Source organism: Mesoplodon mirus (assembly GCF_964341445.2).
Source record: "Mesoplodon mirus genome assembly, chromosome: 1".
Taxonomy (NCBI): domain Eukaryota; kingdom Metazoa; phylum Chordata; class Mammalia; order Artiodactyla; family Ziphiidae; genus Mesoplodon; species Mesoplodon mirus.
The window spans coordinates 214,149,171-214,168,944 of NC_138976.1; the positions used below are offsets into that span (position 1 = coordinate 214,149,171).

Here is a 19,774-nt window from a genome sequence, read left to right on the forward strand (position 1 = left end):
AGGACATGCAAAATGCCCAAGGGGAACAGCGAGGTGCTCCCAGTTACGACTGCAAGTGGGAATCCCCTTGCAATGACAGCAACTGGAATTGGAATCTGACATGGAGAAACTCATAACATAGCACATGCGGAAGTGGTTAGGCAACAAAAATGCAAAAAAAGCAAAGCAATCTCTCTAGCAAAGAACTCAGATAGGAGAGACTTGTGAAATCCTCACAGATTCTTATCCCAAATAGCTTCCAGCAGGAACTCCCAGCTTGATACTCTGTTTCTTGAATAATCTCCCCCCTCTGAAGTGTTTTATTTGTTCTTCCTCAAAGTCCAGGTACCTTAGGCAGGAAAGGGTTAGACATCCTGTTTGCTCCCTTCTCTCGTCAGTGTGTCCACCTGTGCAAGGGTAGGAGGCAGCAATGAAGAAACGCACTGAGCCACACACATGTTCTGGCAGGGGAAGACATGCCGCCTGCCCACCAGCCTCCTGCCGGACTTTGATGAAACATTTTCCCACATGAATGTGCCCTGGTGTTGGGCTGACTTGTAGGATTGCCTCCATAGCTAATTTTTCTTCAAAAACTGCTTTCAGAGCTTCCCAGGTGGTGCAGTGGTTGAGAATCCACCTGCCAATGCAGGGGACATGGGTTCGAGCCCTGGTCCGGGAAGATCCCACATGCCACGGAGCAACTAAGCCCCTGCGCCACAACTACTGAGCCTGTGCTCTAGAGCCCACGAGCCACAACTACTGGAGCCCACGTGCCACAAGTCCTGAAGCCCACGTGCCTAGAGCCCGTGCTCCACAAGAGAAGCCACCGCAATGAGAAGCCCACGGACCTCAACGAAGAGTAGCCCCCACTTGCTGTATGCAGCAACGAAGACCCAACACAGCCAAAAAAAAATAAAAAAAATAAAAAATAAAAAACTACTTTCACAAAACTCCCTAGGACCACAAATGTACATGAGACTAACATTCTCCTGTCCCTCGCACTACCACCTGTGTGCTCTCACACCTGCTCCAGCCAACAAATGCAGCATCCCAAAGCACATGCACACAGGCGTGCACAAACACAAGTCTGCATTCCACCCCAAGGTAGACTCTGGAAGGTTCCTCACTGCAGCGGGCTGAGCTCTGATGGAGGGATGTAATGGCGAGACTCGAAGGGTGACAAGGCGTTCTCGATCCAGCCTGAGTGACCTGGGTCCACCTCTCCACTTGCCTTCGCTTTCTGAGGGCAGGCTCAGCCCCACAGCACGTAAGATGTATTTAATTCCCAAACTAGCCTAAAGCAGAATATTTCCAGTAACGAGTCACTGGGAGTGAAAATAAAGTGTATAAGTCTCATTCTCAGCTGCTTTTGCTTTTGGTATTCTTATCTTTTTGGTTTTGGTTTCTGGCTTTTCACACTCCCTTCTGGGCTCCTCTTCTGGTTCTGCCTCTCTCATGGGCCTGCTCCCTCTTCCAGATTGAGCCTGCTCTCGGTCTCCGGAAGAATCACAGACTGTCAGCATCAGAAGGGGCCCCCTGGCGTCAAGGTGCTTCCTGTAGCTTTTGGTCAACCTGCAGGCCTCGCAGCACCGACTCACCACCAACCACTGCTGCCCCGTGGTGCCCACGGGCCACATGACAGCATTCGCCCAAAGGGCATCTCAGCCTGGGCCATGAGCTGCCCAGCTCCACAAGTATTAATACTTGTAGTTTTTCTCTAGTTTTCTTGCCCTCCTCTCAGCCTTTTAGCAAGAGGATCCACTTGTGATGATGACGTTATGGTTCCCACCAGTTATTTTCCTAAATAGAGAAAACTTTAGTTTTCATGACTTCAGCTCTGATGCTGTTTCCCAGCACTTGACCCACAGGACAAAGGCGCACGACACTCACGGAGCTCACAACCCCCAACCCCCTCGGCAATCCACCTCGTCCAAATGCAAGTCACAAACTAGAACACCATGCTTTTGGTCTAGCCCCGTGTCCTCAGACTGGATACCAAAGCATAACCCATGAGGTCGTCAGAGAAACAAATTCCCAGGCAGGGAGCCCAAACTCAGAATCACAAACTGTCCCTCCCACCTTTCCTTCTTTTTAGAATTCAGATATCATCCCAGGAGTCTTCTAAAAGCTTTATTTGAGATATAATTCACATATGTATCATAAAATCAACTATTTTAAGTGAATAATTTTTTAGTAAATTTAGTAAATGGTTATACAATCATCAGTAACTGTTCCCTCAACACAAAACGACTCCTAGTATCCACTGGCAGGTGGTCTCCATTCCCAACCCCAGCCTCCAGCAAACAACCAATAATCTACTTTCTGTAGTTTTTACTCTTTAGGAAATTTCACATAAATGGAATCAGAGAATATGTGGTATTTTCCATCTGTCTTCCTCCATTTTATGTTTCTGATATTGTAGCTTGTACCAGCTCATTCCTTTTCCTATCTTAGTGTTCCATTGTATTGATCTACCAGTGTGTTTACCCACTCACTGGTTGATGATAATTTGGTGTATTTCCATTTGGGGGCTATGAACAATGTTTCTATAAACATTAGTTTACAAGTTTTCTGTAGACATATTTTCTCGATTTTCATGTGTATTTTCCTAGGTACCTAGGGTCTTATGGTAAATTTATATTTAACTTTTTAAGAAACTGGTAAACTGTTATCCAAAGGGACTGCACCAATTTCTCCACATCTTTACCAACATTTGTCATTGCCTATTCTTTGGGTTACAGCTATTTTGGTATTGTTATTTGGTACAGTTATTCTGCATGGGAAGCGGCATCTCAGTTTTAATTTGCACTTCCCTAATGACTAAGGATGTTGAACATCTTTTTGTATTTATTGGCCACTTGTGGATCTTCCTTGGAGAGATGTCTATACAAATCCTGTGCACTATTACTTGGATTGTCTTTTTGTTAAGGAGTTCTTTGTATACTCTGAATACCAATCTTTTAGCAATATGATTTATAAATGTTTTTTCCCAGTCTGGCTTGCTTTCTCATTTCCTTAACAGTGGCTTGTGACACACAAGTTTTTAATTTTGATGGAGTCTAACTTATCGATTTTACCTTTTAGATTGTGCTTTTGGTGTTGTATACAAGACATCTTTTGACAAAACATGAAGATTCTTGCCTATAATTTATTCTAAATTCAATAGTTTTAGCTCTTGCATTTAGGTGGTTGGTCCATTTTGAGTTAGCTTTTGTATATTATGAACGATCTAAATTCATCTTTTTGCATATGGATAACCAATCCTTCCAGCCTCAACTGTTGAAAGGGCAATATTTTCTCCACTGAATTGCCTCAGTACCTCTGAGGAAAACCAACTGCCCATGAATGTAAGGATTAATTTCAAGACTCTCAATTATCTCACTGAGATAGCTAGATGTATCTAGAACATCTTCATTCCAATACCACACTATCTTGATTACTATAGGTTTATAGTTAAGTTTTAAAACCAGGAAGTAGGGCTTTCCTGGTGGCGCAGTGGTTGCGAGTCCGCCTGCCGACGATGCAGGGGACGCGGGTTTGTGCCCTGGTCTGGGAGGATGCCACATGCCGCGGAGCGGCTGGGCCCGTGAGCCATGGCTGCTGGGCCTGCGCGTCCGGAGCCTGTGCTCCACAACGGAAGAGGCCACAGCAGTGAGAGGCCCACGTACCGCAAAAAAACAAAACAAAACCAGGAAGTATAAGTTCTCCAAATTTGTTTTTATTTTTCAAAATTCTTGTGGCTATTCTGAGTCCTTTTATATTTCCATAAAAGTTTTAGGATCAACTTAATTCCTGCAACAAAACCTTCTGGAATTTTGACAGGAATTGCCATATTAATAGTGAATCTTCCAGTCCATGAACATGAAATGTCTCTCCATTTATTTAGATCTTGTGTACAATCTTACTTTTATTAAATTTACTCCTAAGTATTTTAACCTTTTTGATGGAATTAATTTCAAGTTGATGTAGTTGTATGTAGAAAGGCAATTGATTTTTGTATATATCTTCTATCTTACAACCTTGCTGAATTCCTTAGCTTTAATGTTTTATGTGTGTATCACTTAAGATTTTCAACATAGAATCATCTCATCTGCAAATAAAGATAACTTTATTTCTTCCTTTCCCACCGGATGCTTTTTATTTTTTTCTTGCTTGACTGCAGGGCTAGATCTACAGTATAAAGTTGAATAGAAGAAATGAAAGGGGACAACTTTGACATTCCTGACTTTAGGGGAGAAAGTTATTCTTTCACCATGAAGTATGATGTTAGCTGTTGTTTTTTTATAGATATCCTTTGTCCGGTTGAGAATATTCCCTTCTAGTCCATGTTTTTGAGAGTTTTTATCATGAATGGTGTCACACTTTGTCCAATGCTTTCCCTCTGCCTTTTGAAATGACTCGTGTCTTTTGTCCTTCCATCTATTAATATGGTGGAATACATTCATTGGCTTTCTGGTATTAAATCTCACCTGGCCATGAACCTAAGCCTTTCTAAATGTCATTGGATTTGTTGAAGATTTTTGTATCTATATTCATAAGGGATACTGGTCTGTAGTAGTGTTGTGATGCTTTTGTCTGGCTTCTGTATCAGGATAATAGGGGGCTCGTAACATAGAACAAGTAAGTATTCCCTCCTATTTTCTGAGTCTCTGAAAGATTGGCATTATTTCTTCTTTATATGTTTGACTGCATTCACCAGTGAAGCTATCTGGCCCTGGGGTTTATTTCATGAGAGAAGTCTAGTTTCCAGCCTAATCTCTCCACTTGTTATAGATCTAATGAAATTTTCTATTTCTTCTTGACAAAGTGTTGGTGATTTGTGTCTTAAGATTTGTCCATTTCACTTGAGTTGTCCATGTGTTGACATAAAGTTGTTCACAGTATTTCCTTACCATTCTTTTAATTTCTATAAAATTGGTAGTTATGTGACCTCTTTGATTCTTGATGTTGGTAATTTGTGTCTTCTCTTTCTTCCTTGGTCAGTGTAGCTAAAGGTATGCCAAACTTGATCTCTTCAAAGACCCAACAATTGCTTTCATTGATTTTTCTCTACTATTTTTGTTTTCTATTTCACTGATTTCCATACTAATCTTTATTATTTCTTTCCTTCTGTTTGCTTTGGATTTATTCTTGCTCTTCTTTTTCTAGTTTTTTTAAGGTGGAAGCTTAGATTTTGATGAGATCTTTTTAATATAAGTATTCACAGCTATAAATTTCCCTCTGAGCACTGTTTAGCTGCATCCCATATACTTTGATATTATGTTGTGATTAACACTTATTAGGAAGTGATATCCAATTTTTTTTTTACAAACACCTCTTTAATCATCCACTTACTATTTTTGCAAAAGTCCAACTTCCAGGAAAATAACAACAAATTTAATATAAAAGGTTGTTAGTTAACCAATTCAAGCTCTGTACTTCAGATTCTAAGAAGTAACACTGAGCATATTAAGATCTATCTATGCACATAGTCCAGTCATCAGGCCAACGTGAGCTATCTGGAAAATAAACATGGATGCATTTGGTATTAAGCCACTGCATACACACACCCATGTCATCATTCAGACGGTTTGAAGACTGAGTTCCATCCTCTTAAAGACAAATAAGAATTCTGGGAAACACACAGCTAAGTGGTTATTTAGAGAAATTCCAAGGGTACACGGCAAATGAATTGTGATAAAATACTATTCTTTTGTTCCTAGAATAGTTTCTTTTAATTAATAAGCATCTTTCAAAGTTATAAAATGACATCAATTCATTTTCCAAAGTTAAATCAACGTGTGAGAGCATGAGACAGCATCCTGCAGGTGAAAACCATTTTGGCACAAGGTACTTCCGTGTCCTGCAAGTTTTCTGCTTGTTTTAAAACTATTACTGAGTATCCTTTCAGGAATAGAACAGAAGTAGTCTAAAATGACTTGAGTTTCGTTTCTGATGAAGCTCTCAACATCATTTGAATACTGAAGCCTGAAGGTTGTTTTCCATCAGAAAGTCATACCTAAATGGGCAACAGCAGACAAGGGTCACCTGGCTGAGGTCCGAGGTAGAACTAACACAGCCTGGCTCATGAATGGGCAAAACACAGGAGTGCCATGTGCTGATATCTGAGCAATCTCGTAAGCACATTCACAGAACTCCAAACACAACAACTTTAATCATTTCCCCAGTTCCAAAGTCTTTTAAGAATAAGATTTGTATATTGACATAAAAGTTAATCTGAAGGTTTAAAACAGGAAGATTTAAGTCAAAATCATTAGAAACATAAAAGCATTTTCTCACCATCCCTGAATACAGCCTTGGAAATATTAAAATAACAAAAACTCCATGATTTTTAAATACTCCCTAAGATCCAAGATGGTAGGTCTCAAACTTGAGTATACACAAAATTATTTAGGGGTAGGGAAGTTCTTCTAAGATCGCAGTTTCCTGAGCGTCAACTTTAGTTTGTGTGAAGCCTAGGAGTCTGTATTTTTAATAACCCTCACACAGATGATCATGTAGCTGACTCTCACGCTGCACTCAAAGACACTAGCCTAAGATGGGTTAGCCGAAACAATTTCTCAGTCTTACTGACCACCCATTTCTGATGATTAACAAAATTAACATGTAATCAATTCCTATTTCTTAGCTCTTTAACCCCTTTCTACTCCAGAATAACTTAATGGTGAGTTACAAGCACAATGTCAGTGAGGAAAAAGGCTACAAAACCTCACCTTTTAAATATATAATCTTAATATAAGTAAATGAATCTTCTATAAATGCTTATTTAGGCTCATGACAGACCATTAAAAGTGTGTTAACTGTTGATACGGCAAGGAAAATAAAAGCACGAAAGGACTGGGGACTAATGTGTAAGAGAAAATGGTCACGTCAGCCAACATTTCATTACAGTACACGGTGCCTGCTTAGCCACCAGCTCCAACAGGCAACCTGGAGCTGGGCAGCTGCCCTTTTCTCTGCAATCCTGTTCACCAATGTGTGGTGCTAAAGTGAAAGGGAGAAATTAGACCCTCAGTGGCCTTCCCAGGAACCACTCAGAGAAAGAATTCCCATGTTGAAAAATGAAAAGTGCTCCTAGCTGCCACAGCAAACCCCACCATCAAACACACTCTTCATTGACAGTCATGTAAGACCAACTCCCGAGGCTGTAAATCCAGCATGGTCACTTGGGATATAGATTTGACACTTCTGTCTGTGAACATTTTCCTGGGGCCTCCTGACCATCCACGATAGGAATGTAACAGACAGTAGTTACGCAACAGATATTTGTGCAGAGACCAGTTCTCTCACTGGTCCTCCTTCCAGGAAGCAGCCAGGGGGTAGGGGTTGGGGGGTAGGGGTTGGGCAGCAGGGTCCTTGGGGGCAGGTGGACATCCTGACCTCTGAGGTTTGAGTGTCACCTCAGTGTTCAGCAGACAGGATACAATCACTTTACCAGGGACTACACTCGCGACTGGCCCTCAGGCCCAAGCTGCTCCCTGGACTTTACGGATGCCATGAGGGGTGACGGGTGACAACCCCAAAACTCAACTGGCCTGTGACACCAATCACGATGTTATGAACATGCTGTGCAGCAGGCAGTCAAAGAGGCCCTGGTGGAGGCCAGAAGAGTGGAGATGCCTCCTGACTCTAGGGTGGGCCTCCGCCCAAGCACTCAGCTTCACAGGCGTTCTGCAGGCACCCAGGAGCTGGCAGACAGCCTGAATGGAGAGCCATTGAAAGACAGACTCTCAGGTCAACCTGACATGAATCTGCTCAGTGTCTCTTCTAATGCTTAAAGGTATCCTAGGCACTGTATGAATTAGCTTACTCCTTTTTTCAATAATGTACTTTCATATACTTCCCTTTTGGGGGGATTTTCTGCTCAAAGTCACTCAAACCAGAACTTTTTCAAAAGGATACTTTGGACAGTACCCAGGGAACTAGGTATGACTTTACCATCTGAAAAAATTCGTAAGATTCTTAAAATCTTGTCTTTAAAGATCATAAAAAGTAAATAAATCAACACAAAATTATATTAACATGATCCTGAAATAAGATGCTTAATAAAGGTATGACAATTTACTTAAGTACAAAGGAATTTTGGTAATATGGTTAGCTATAAAAGGAACTTAATTTTCCTGGAAAAATTAACAATCAGTCTTAGAGCAACAGCCTCAAATACATTTTGAAAAACTTCTAATTTACCTTCAGTTCAGTGCTGAATGAGCATATAAACTATTAAGTTAAACCTAGGATGCTCAGTACAAGCAAAACATTAAAATACCTTGGTATTCGAAGTCCCATCTTAATAGTGTCTTTCCTCAAAATACTTAAAATGTCTTGAAATCCAGTAAATCCTACAATATCACATCAGAAAAGTGAAGCTGGTAAAGTTGGTCTTTTCTCCAAAGAAGGTAAAGAATACAGAGTAACCGTTAAGATGGGTGTCTAGCCAAAAATCATGCCTTCACCCCTGTTTCAGCTTGAAATTGTAAGTAGAACTGTTTTTTGTTTTTTTCTTTTGCGGTACGCGGGCCTCTCACTGTTGTGGCCTCCCCGGTTGCGGAGCACAGGCACCCGACGCGCAGGCCCAGGGGCCGTGGCTCACGGGCCCAGCCGCTCTGTGGCATGTGGGATCCTCCCGGACCGGGGCACAAACCCGCGTCCCCTGCATCGGCAGGCGGACTTGCAACCACTGCGCCACCAGGGAAGCCCAGTAGAACTGTTTTTAAACAGGAAACAAATCACAAACAATTTTAGAATATTTTAAATTATGAAGACACAGAAACTGGGGAAAAGGTTTTGGATTTTTCTGATATTAATGGTACACAATTTGAAACTTAACCTTGCACTTCATGATAAAACTGTAAGATAAGGTGCGTGTAAAACCTGAGAAGCAGCAGGTATGACAACCCAACCAGGCAAGTCCTGACCACAGTCAAATGGATCCTGCTGGAACGTGGAACGCAAGTCTGTCCTTCTGTCTCACAGAAAGCCCCTCACTGGAGGAGGCTGGGCAGAAACAGCCCTGCCTGGTGGATTCCAGTGTATTAACGGTCTGTTGGCCAATGGTCGGCTGGGAGGATTTTGACTGTAAACTGAGAATATGCTGCAATTTACATTTTACTTTGTTTTCTCTTCCTAAAAGCTACACGACACCACTCTTTGGTGTCACAGACAACTAAAATGCTTAAATGGCAGCTGTAAGCTCCCCCATGGAGCACAGTATAGCAGGGAGAACACGGGTTAGGAATAAACACCTTCACCAGCTTCATGTTCATCAGCCAAAGTAATTGTTGATATAAGGCACCTGACTGAACCAGGTGAGCAGTGGGAAGACTTCGATGCGGTAACACGTAGAACAGACACGAGCTTATTGCTATCTGAATTACCTTGTTAGTTTAAATGCAGTATAGATGGTCACTTATTCTGAGGCAGTTTTTCAAAAACAAGTTACTCTTTCCTAAGTGCTTTTAAAAAACAGGAAATCATAATATTACTCTGGATAAACAAGTTAGAAGTTCAGAGATGTTAAAAAAAAATAATCATGCAAAGAAAGAAACTGAGCACAGAGATGTTTTAAAATAGAGAACAGAGACCAGACTCCAAATACCTGCCCAGGGCTAATTCTACCAGGCTTTGTGAATTTATCCTGCAAAGTCCAGCTGCTGCACCGCACAGTACCCCCCAAAATCCCAAGTTGTAACCACCATATAACTCACGTACTGGTGAAATTTAACCACACAACAGTGACCACAAGTTTTCGGAGCCGTTTCAGTGAGGTGCCTCTCTGAGATGGCAGTATACCGTATCGATTTACACTATCTGGAAAGAAAGAGCAATCTTCCACAGGACTCTTAAAACTTCACTAGTAAAGGATGGAGAATTTTCAAGGGCAAAATAACTATGTATACCTATTTTGTTCCATAAAAGATTTTAGGCAGCTTATGAAATTATTTGTATATTATCCACATTTACAAAATATCCTAGAGGCAAATGTACATTTTTGCTACAACCTGAAGAGTATTAAAGCTGAATTAGGTTAGAATTGACTTGTTTACAGGTTATAATAAAGACTTGCAACATAGCAACATTTGAAATTCCACTCTTAGGAAGTTTAATGAAACCCTCACCTCCTTTAGAGGAAGGCAGCCTGCTATCTTCACTTTCTCAGCAGGACAAAATCCTGCTCTTGGTGTCCACACCCTCGACACTTTCCCAGGCACCCCACTGAAGAACACAGGCCATGGCACCGTTTCGCGCCAGCTGCCAGCTACCATTTCTCGGACAGTTTGATGGTTATTTCTTCTGAGCACACATGAAAATAAAATGAAATTCTGTTGCACTTTAAATAAAGCAGCTGGCTTTACCTGAGTGTGGGACCAATGTTAAACAGCCATACCAGAAATTAATTAAAAGATGGGACATCAAATACTAAGGTGAAATTAATACCTGCAAACCCCGTCCCCGCCAAACCTTAATCAACTTTTAAAACTTCTCCAAAGAGGGACTGATTTCAGATTATATTAGAGAAAAAGCAACATCGGTGATTAAAGACAGAGTGCATCAAGGCCTCACTTGGGGTGGGAGTGAGGACAGTGGTCATTACTCTCCTATTACACACAATGGCTACGTTTCATTGGGCATAACTGTCCTGTTTTAAAGATATGACTTTCCTCTTAGGCAGCAAAACATTCTGAAAGTGGACTATTTAAATTACTCCAAATCGGGCCACTGGCTGACACTGCCAACTCTAGCACCACATTTCACGAAAGCACTAAGGAGGCAGTTCAGTGTTCACGACCCCTACGACAATGTGAGAACATTAGCAAAACACAGATGCAGACCTTTATTCATGAAGGTTATCTTTATAGTCGACTTCTTAGTCACAATAAAATGGAAAATGTGGAACATCCCACTGACCTTTCAACGGTGCTTTTTACAACAATTTTTACATATGCTGGGAGATGCTACTGTTCCGAAAAAATATAAAAATGGAAATCTTCCCGATTGCCATTATATAAGTGAAACTATATGAAACTAGAAGATCTCAAAGATCATAAAATCAAAGCAAAACATGGCAAGGCCTGAAATGACAGAGCTGCTGTCTAAGGCCCTGACACCCAGTGAAATCCCAGCACAAAGGTGACTCGCCCCCTCTGCATCAGGCTCAGGTTGGCATCACGCGCACATCCAGCGTCACTGGATCCACTCATCTTTTGAGTGACCAGGGCAGGATTCTCCCCCATTACAGATGAGGAAAAGAAGTTAGAAAGGCTGAACAATTTGCCTGAGATCATACTGACAGGAAGTGGGCAACCAGAACTCAGAGACTTGGCTCTTCTTTCAATGCTCTTTTTAGTACACTAAAGTTATCCATCCCTTTTAAATAAAAAGAGAAAATCAGTATTGTTTTTAAAATAATTAGTCTGTCAAAAACAATGCTCTGCCAATGAGATTTCTTTTCCATCGTAAGCTTAACAGTAAGGAAGCCCAACTAAATTTTAACACGGTGCTGTGGATTAAATTGCATTACCCCCAAATTCACCTGTTGGTATCCTAACCCCTGGCAACTCAGAATGTGACTGTATTTGGAGATATGGCCTTTAACGAAGCGGTTAAGGTTACATGAGGTGGTTACAGCGGGCCCTAATCCAACGTAACTGATGTTCTTACAGAAGAGATCACGACAGACACACACAGAGGGAACACCACGTGAAGCTGGAGGGAGGACAGCTGTCTGCAAGCCAAGGAGAAAGGCCTCCGGAGAAACCATCCTGCTGACACCTTAACCATGGAGTTTCACCTTCTAGACCTGAGCAAGAATAAATGTCTATTGTTTAAGCCCCCCAGACTGTGGTGTTTTGTTACGGCAGCCTGAGCTGACGGATACATAGCATATGCAGAGCAGTATCAGAAACAATCCTTCAGTGGTCTACCACACCTAATTTCATCAGAGCATGACCCTTTTTAAAAAATATAATTACCAAATTTTAAAGAAGGACCAGTGACAACGGCTGAGACATTTGTTTTCGTTTGTTTGTCTTACAAATGCATGTGAATTAAGGAGACGGCTGGTAACAGGTGTTAGTTTCCTGTGCTCTGTGTGATCTCTCCCCCACAAATTGCTCAGAGGCAGTAATTCTAGTTGTAGGACAACGCAGACCGTGGACTCCATCCCTTCAGACGTGTTTTTCAGTCCTTAACATACTGCTCTCTTCTGCTGGCTGGACTGCTCTGAAAATGACCACAATCTTGTCCTTATTCTGTGACAAATCAGATTTGGGACAAATTAAGACAAATGGAGTGGTTAAAACTACTTGGTCACGGTATTACAGGGCAACTCGAAGCAACACTCTGCTCAAATCAGGCCCCCCGTAAATAACAGACATGCACACACACACACACACAGAGTAAACACAGTCCACAACAAAGTACAACTCTTGGGAAAAAAGCCACAGTCACCAGGGACCACTCTCCTCTCGTTTTTCTAGTGGGAATGCACAGTGCACAAGCAGTCGTGTTCAGATTTCTTACAAATCCTTTAGGAGACAAATCTAAGGCAAAAGCTTTAAAGCAACTTTCACAATCTAGATCAGAAGACAATTCAGAATGCTGAATTTCAATCTCCAGTTGTTAACTGTTCACATTAATGTCAAGGTTTTTCAAAGGTCTTCCTTCTGTCTCTTTCACATCATAATCTGCTTTGGTTCCAACATGAAGACACAGAATTTAAAGTTACGTGTAATATGCCAATCCTATAAAAAGGATTTTTAGGTAGTTCACATGGTACTTCAAGCTCTAATGTTCCCCCAGAGCATGAAGTTTCAAAGCATAAGTTGAAAGTAATGAAAGAGGATGGAGATAAAGCGGAAGCAGGAACACGCCCACAGTACACATGGCAGCCTACTCACCTACTGTTAATAGCCAACGTAAAAAAGAAATGCATGGAAAGGGCCCACGCTTCTGTGTCACCATTGAGAGAGCTGACAGGGGTCAGTGCGCTACCTGGTCCAGTGCCCTCACATAAAAATTAAGCAGAAAGAATGCAATGTCAATTTTAGGCAAAATGATGTGCCAAGGCAGTACCCGAAGACCATCTGCCACTGAGTTACCAAAACCTAAGAGTTTTAGGGCCCAAACAGGGGCAGAGACTATCCTAGAATGTCTGGAGAAACAGTTTACAGACTCACCTAATTTTCTGAAATTCAGCAGCCTAAAAACTTAAACACACACATATGTATATTAATGACATAGGACAATTACTGTGAAAACTAGGAAGGAGCATAAGAAGTCTAGGTTTTATAAGAATATTAACTTAATGACATGTTTAAAGTGTCTGAAATATAAAATAGTATCTACATTCTTGTGATGGAAATTATTTAAATATTTCCAGTATAATTTCTCTCCAAATAAAAGATATTTTTATACCTTTTATTTATTAGCTATATTTATTATAATTTTGGGTTACAATTCTCACTATAAAGAGACAGATTTCTACATTCTAGTGACTTAATATAAAACCTTTTATTATGCAACTTGGAAATAAAATACTTTTTGCTAGCAATGTATGAAATAAGGTTACAAAAAATTATCCATAGAAATTACTGGACCATAGACTATTCAAATCTAATCACCCCACTGAAGTAATTTAATTCTGAGGCGTGAACACAGCAGCTTGGAGCCTGGGCACAGCATTGAGGGTCTGAGTCCTGATGGCCTCTGTAATTCTGGACAAGGTACTCAACCTTCACTTCTTTTACAACAGCACAACATGGAAAAACGTCATGCCTTCCTCACAGTATTAAGAATTAAATGAAGGGACTTCCCTGGCAGTTCAGTCGTTAAGACTCTGCGCTTCCACTGCAGGGGGCATGGGTTCCATCCCTGGTTGGGGAACTAAGAGCCCACATGCCACATGGCGTGGTCAAAAAACAAACACAAAAACCAGAAAGTGTTTGGCAAGGTACTTATTAAGCACTTTTGCTAGTGCTTTATTAGTGTCAAATGCTTTATTACCACAGAGCTGGGACGGTACCAAGTGAAGAAACAATGGAAAGCAAGCCCACCCCTGCAATTCTCCAATAGTGGCGACTGCTCTACACCTAGTTCTTCGGTTTACAAACAGCAGTCAGCCACCGCCAACCTTTAGACTAAGCTTGCCTTGTTATTCTGGGGGAAAATAGCTCCTGAGCTGTACCTTCGATACTGCAATGAGTGATTTACCTTCAGGAAGAAGACTGTAAGATCTCGCCCAGGGTGAACACGTGTGCTTCCAGGTTCACCTCCTCCCTACACCTGTCTGCGACTCCTCCCACCAGAGTCTGAGAGGTGGTCCTGCAGCCCCTTGGCCAGGGCCTCAGCAGTGGTCATTGCAGCTGTCATGCCAAGCCTCCCCAGCCACTCTGGCAACAAGAAAAGTGACCTGTCCCGTCCTAGCTTTAACCACGGATCCTTGGGCCAAACAGGGAAACACAAAAAATGAATCTAATTAAGGGCAGGCATACCATAAACTCTACTTTTCCCCCTCACTGATAAAATTATCCAGGAAGAGAAAATATAGAGTACATATAGTCCCAGTATTACCTACATGTCTTTGTCCTTACTATTGAAAAAAAAAATGGAGATTTTTCACTGCAGAATTTCACTAGTTGTTATTTAAGTATTAATAAAAGCAATATATAATTATAGCAAGAAAAGATGTGAAAGTATAAAACACACATTATTTAATTCTATTTAAAACAATTCTTTTAAGTTTAAAATTTTATGATAACTTGAAATTTCTCATTAACTGCTAAGCACAAACTTTCATATTTTGGACTATATAATATATTGGGGCTACTGATTATTGCTCCCTTTCTTTACAGGTACTATTAATTATCATTCAAATACAAAGTCTATTTCTTTCTGTTCCTATATATATCTGACATTTACATTTGGTGAAAAGAGGGAAAAAAGGTCTCTTAAAATCTTCAAGTAAAACTTCAAAAACTTTTTCAGAAGCACGTTTCACACGGCACAGTTTGCTCATAAGCACAAAATTTACAGTCAAACGTTGCACATAAAGGGTTTATTTTAAATGTTTTAAGGATAGGATAGAGTTACATCATAATTATAAAAATTACTTACAGAATGAACAGATTTATATTGTTTATACTTCTAAATGCAGAGAACAGGGAACTGTCTACACACTGTATAAAATAAAATTAAAATTAAAAATGAATTCAAGCTTGAAAGATGAGGTCATTTACCTAATATTAAAATGCGAACACGAAGACCTCTGAACTATACACATTCGTTCGAACTGCACTAATGGTGGAAAATACAAAGAGCGCAGCATTTCCAAGGAACCACAGACATTTTGACCGTAATTATTTTCTGTTACAATAATTCCTGTTTTGTCTTTGGAGAACTGTCTTTTTTTTCTTTTTTTTTTTTTTTTAAGACAATCAGCTTCAAGAATGTCTTCAGGCACTACAATTTGTGACAATCAAAACAGTCTTCTAATGGGTCCACAGCGTTCAGAGATTCAAGCCCAATGCACTTCGGGGTTTGGCACGTAAAACAATAATAGAAGTGAAATCTGGATTAGAAGCAACTGTGATTGTTTTAAGAATGCGCAGTCCCTTCAAATGCTGCAGGACATACACAACTGGAAAATCACCTTCTGTTGGCACTACATTTGCTTCACCAGTGCATCTTTATCCTACAACCACCGAAACAGCACAGTTAAGCAAATATACAGAAACTGAAAACAAATAAAAACAAAGATAGAAAACAGAAAACCGAAATATATTTAACATGCAATTTTACTTAGTTACACTGAACATTCTACTTAGAATAGAGCATGCAAAAAAGGATGGTCTGCTTTTAAGGTTTTCCTTTGAAGCTTTACATGGCAGCCAGACGTCACGCACGCACACACACACGACACAGTAATACTATAGCAGGTCAATGAGAAAGGCCAATACATTTTATACAGAGATTCATGTCTTGTGTTGTCACAAGTCCCATGATAATTTTGGAAATTAAATGTTGTATTCCTAGAACAAGGAACCAACATTCCGATACCAGGAAAATGCAAGCAATGCATGCAGATCTGAAACATGAGCCTAGACGAAGCCTGAAATACTCGGCTGGGGAGCAGTTAGTCATGGCATCAGGAAGCGTGGTTTAAGCCACCAAAAGAAAAAAGAATGGGGAAAAAAAGGAAAAGGAAAAAACAACAACAAAAAGACCCCTTCCCCTTCCTTCAACCCTAAAGGCAATAAATGGAACAATGATTAAAATAATGATGATAATAAATCACGTCACATTCATCTAGAGAGATCATGTGGTATTAAAAGTTGCTAAAGGTACTTGCAGAAAAACCACAATGCAAGTCATTAAGTAATGCCAGAAATGTTTCAACTCAACTGACCCAACCCTCAGGGTACCTCCAAAGGACTTTGTTTTTCAGTCTGAAGTCACTGTGTCCTGTTCATGCAGTGCACGCTGGACAACTCACTCTCTGGGCCACACGTGTCCACTTGGGCACAGGGAGCTGGGCTCAACCTTGAGATTCACATGCAGGAACTCTTACAAGAGCCTCCAGGAGAACAGATGACAGATCTGTAGCATGACACTTGTTTCAAGCACAGGAGGAACATCTAAGACCTGGGTACCCACTGCATGGAGAAGCTCACCCCTGGCTGCCCTTGGTGAGGTACTGGGCACGCTGGAGAGAACTGGGGTGCTGTATTTACCTGGTGCGCAAGGTTACCACCCACCAGTATAACGAGGCACAGCCCTCCTGAAGGCGAAAATGGGCATCACACAAACCACGCAGAGCGCAGCCTTGAAACTACAGAATCTCTTAACATCAAGAACAGCCATGACAGACGTCACACAGACCTGGTGTTTGACTGAGATTCATATGCATTTAAGCTTTCTGCCCAAATCAGAGGTAAGATTTTCGATCTCCACAAGACTGGTTTCACAAATCATCTTTCTCCTAGCTTTCAAACTGCCAGGGATCATCCAAAACAAAGTGATAGGCTGATGTTTTGCTGCTAAATGAACCACTTTTGCAGTTCTGTTTTAGTTAAAACAACCTTGCAGGAAAGGATTCAATGGCTAAGGGCTGCTATCAGTCACACCCACAAGCCAGTGCAGGTGACTGACCCTGATGTGGTAGGATCCACCAAATGGAATGAATCCACATCAACAACATACCATGAGTAAGAACATTCAGCACCACAAGAGGTGTCAGGAATTTAAGCTGTTATTTGTCTAGACATTCTTTGAGGGGAAAAGCCTTCTGACCATAATCATATATCAGTAATAACAGTAATAAAAATAAAGGTGTCCCAGAGAACTTGTTAAAAGGCAACAACGTCATTCTTAAACTTACATTTCTAATACAAAAGCACTATGTTCTTCCAGGAACTTACCGAATACACATAAACCGCTGATATACTGTTGCCTTTTAAATCCGTGTACTAAAACTCCAGATTACTAATTTGTACAAATAATGGACCAAATGTGCCATCCAAAATACACCTGCATTACACTATGTGGACCAAGTACCTGGGCTTTGCTTAAAAAGAAGTATTTATGATAAAAAATGTAAACAAATAATGTACAAAGCTTAGAATTAAAGGCAGCCTTTTACCCAGATTTCTAACTGTTTTGTAAAATTGTAATGTGGGTCATTAAATGTTCACAGGTGATTCATATTTGAATTTACAGTTTAAAGCCTCCAGACTGAAATGGTGCTCTGAACTTGACTTTCAAAACAAGCTGAATGTCCCGATGTGCTTCCTGTGCCCAAATTTAATTTTAAATAAACAGCAGTAAGACACTGAATACACTAAATACAAATGGCTTGGGTCAGCACTCCTGTTAAACTGGAGAAAATTATGTAACCCCTACTCCAACCCACAAAGAAAGGACTGCCCACGAAGTGTGTGTGTGTGTGCGTGTGTGCGCGCGCGCACGCGTGTGCACACAGATCTATGTGTATGTATATATACGTTATGTATGTATACACACAGATATAGATAGGTAGGTAGATATAGATACATATATATCTCAAAAAAAGGCAATAACAAAAATACCAAACGATGCTTGCATTGCGGCAGCAGAATAACAGTGTTAAGCGTGAAGGGGAAAGTGGGTAAGATCTACTGCAGTTTTAAATGACTATGATACTAGCTTAACTTTTACCAGACTTGCCTGTAACTCCCTTCCAAACAGACAGACTTCTTTTAAGAGGAAGGAGTTCCTTACACAAAATGCTTTGTGTTCACATAAATCTGTACTATTCAGAACAAAACCAGTTCTGCTGGCAGAGATTGTGGGTTCGCAGGGACATTTAAGCTTTCATTAAACTGGAAAGCAATCAAGTCTTTATGTCTACAAATTATACATTTAAGAGTTCCACAAATTTGGCAAAGTTCGTGATGACATCTAGGATGTTTTCACCAAATCGTAGACATAAATATGGAAATCATCATCAAACTTGATGAAATAGACAGACGGTTTGGCTTCTACTTGATGAATGACCATGCCAGTCCTTTTAGAGCCATCTTCTTTGGCATATTCCACTTGTTTGCCTACCAGGCTGTCCACAACTTCTCCTGGTTCCCTTTCTGCTGGAGGTGAATCATCTGTATTTAAACGGCAGAAAAAATAATTTAGAGTCAATTTTTAGATACACACCAACTCACATTATCTATTTTAATAATTAAAAAAAAATTTTTAATATCTTGAATTCATCTTGATTTTCTAGACCAAGAGTCAGCAAACTTTTCCTTCAAAGGCCAGACAATACATGTTAGGCCTGAAGCCATACAGTCTCTGTACCAACTACTCAGCTGTATTGTTGTCACATGAGAGCAGCCACAGATGATATATAAATGAATGGTGTGGTTGTGTGCCAATAAAACTTTATTTACAAAAACAGTGTGCTGACTCCCAAGAGCTAGACATGTAAATGATTTTGAAAATCATAACCAGATATTCCTTTGGCTTATATTTAGTTATAGCTATAATTACCTAAAGAGGGATGGACTAAAAGAAGGAAAGGGTCAAGAAAACAACTAAATACAGTTGACCCTTGAACAACAGGGGTTTGAACTGCATGGGTCCACTTATACAGGGATTTTTTCCAACAGTAAATACACGATCTGCAGTTAGTTGAGTCCACAGATGCAGAGCAACCGTAGATGCGAAGGGCTGCCCATAAGTCATATGCAGATTTTCAACTGCGTGGAGGATCAGTCTCCCCATCCCCCAAGCTCTTCAAGAATCAACTGTAATTATACAACTTGTTTCTTTTTAAAAAAATTTTTATTGAAGTATAGTTGATTTACAATGTTGTGTTCTATAGCTTCTTAAAAATAAGGCTGCTTTACTTTGAAATAATTTCAAAGCAGATAATACCTACTGGGATTACTGAGAATGTGCTACGCACTTAAAATGCCTAAGTATTCCTGTCTTATCCTGTGAATCCTTAAAGCTTTTTTTCCCCTCAACTTCATGTCATCACACATGGTCCTCTTAACCCAGTTTCAAAATAAAAGAGATTTCCTGTGCTATAAAAATAGGTGCTAAGTGAACTCCATCCTCAGACCAATTACAACTGAATCTCAGAGGATGGCTGAGGCACCTGTACTTTTTTAGAAGCCCCCAAGAAAATCTGAGTGTTGGAAAACACTGCCCACCCTATGACCTAAGCAAGAACTCTGTAAATTCTAGGAATACACATAAAATGAGAACAAACCATAACTGCCAACAATAAAGAAACAAAGTACAAAAAAGGGGAGCCAGG

The 19,774-nt window shown here is 40.5% G+C and overlaps 1 protein-coding gene across 1 annotated transcript in view; it reads right to left on the reverse strand.

The window, feature by feature from the left end:
• Positions 1–14,996: 14,996 nt before the first annotated feature.
• The window catches only part of SPIN1 (spindlin 1), a 63,908-nt gene continuing 59,130 nt past the window's right edge, over positions 14,997–19,774 (reverse strand). The window contains 2 exon segments of the mRNA XM_082618279.1: positions 14,997–18,423; positions 18,426–18,611. Of these exon segments, the coding sequence (XP_082474405.1) occupies positions 18,365–18,423; positions 18,426–18,611 (245 nt within the window). The 3' untranslated portion in view covers positions 14,997–18,364.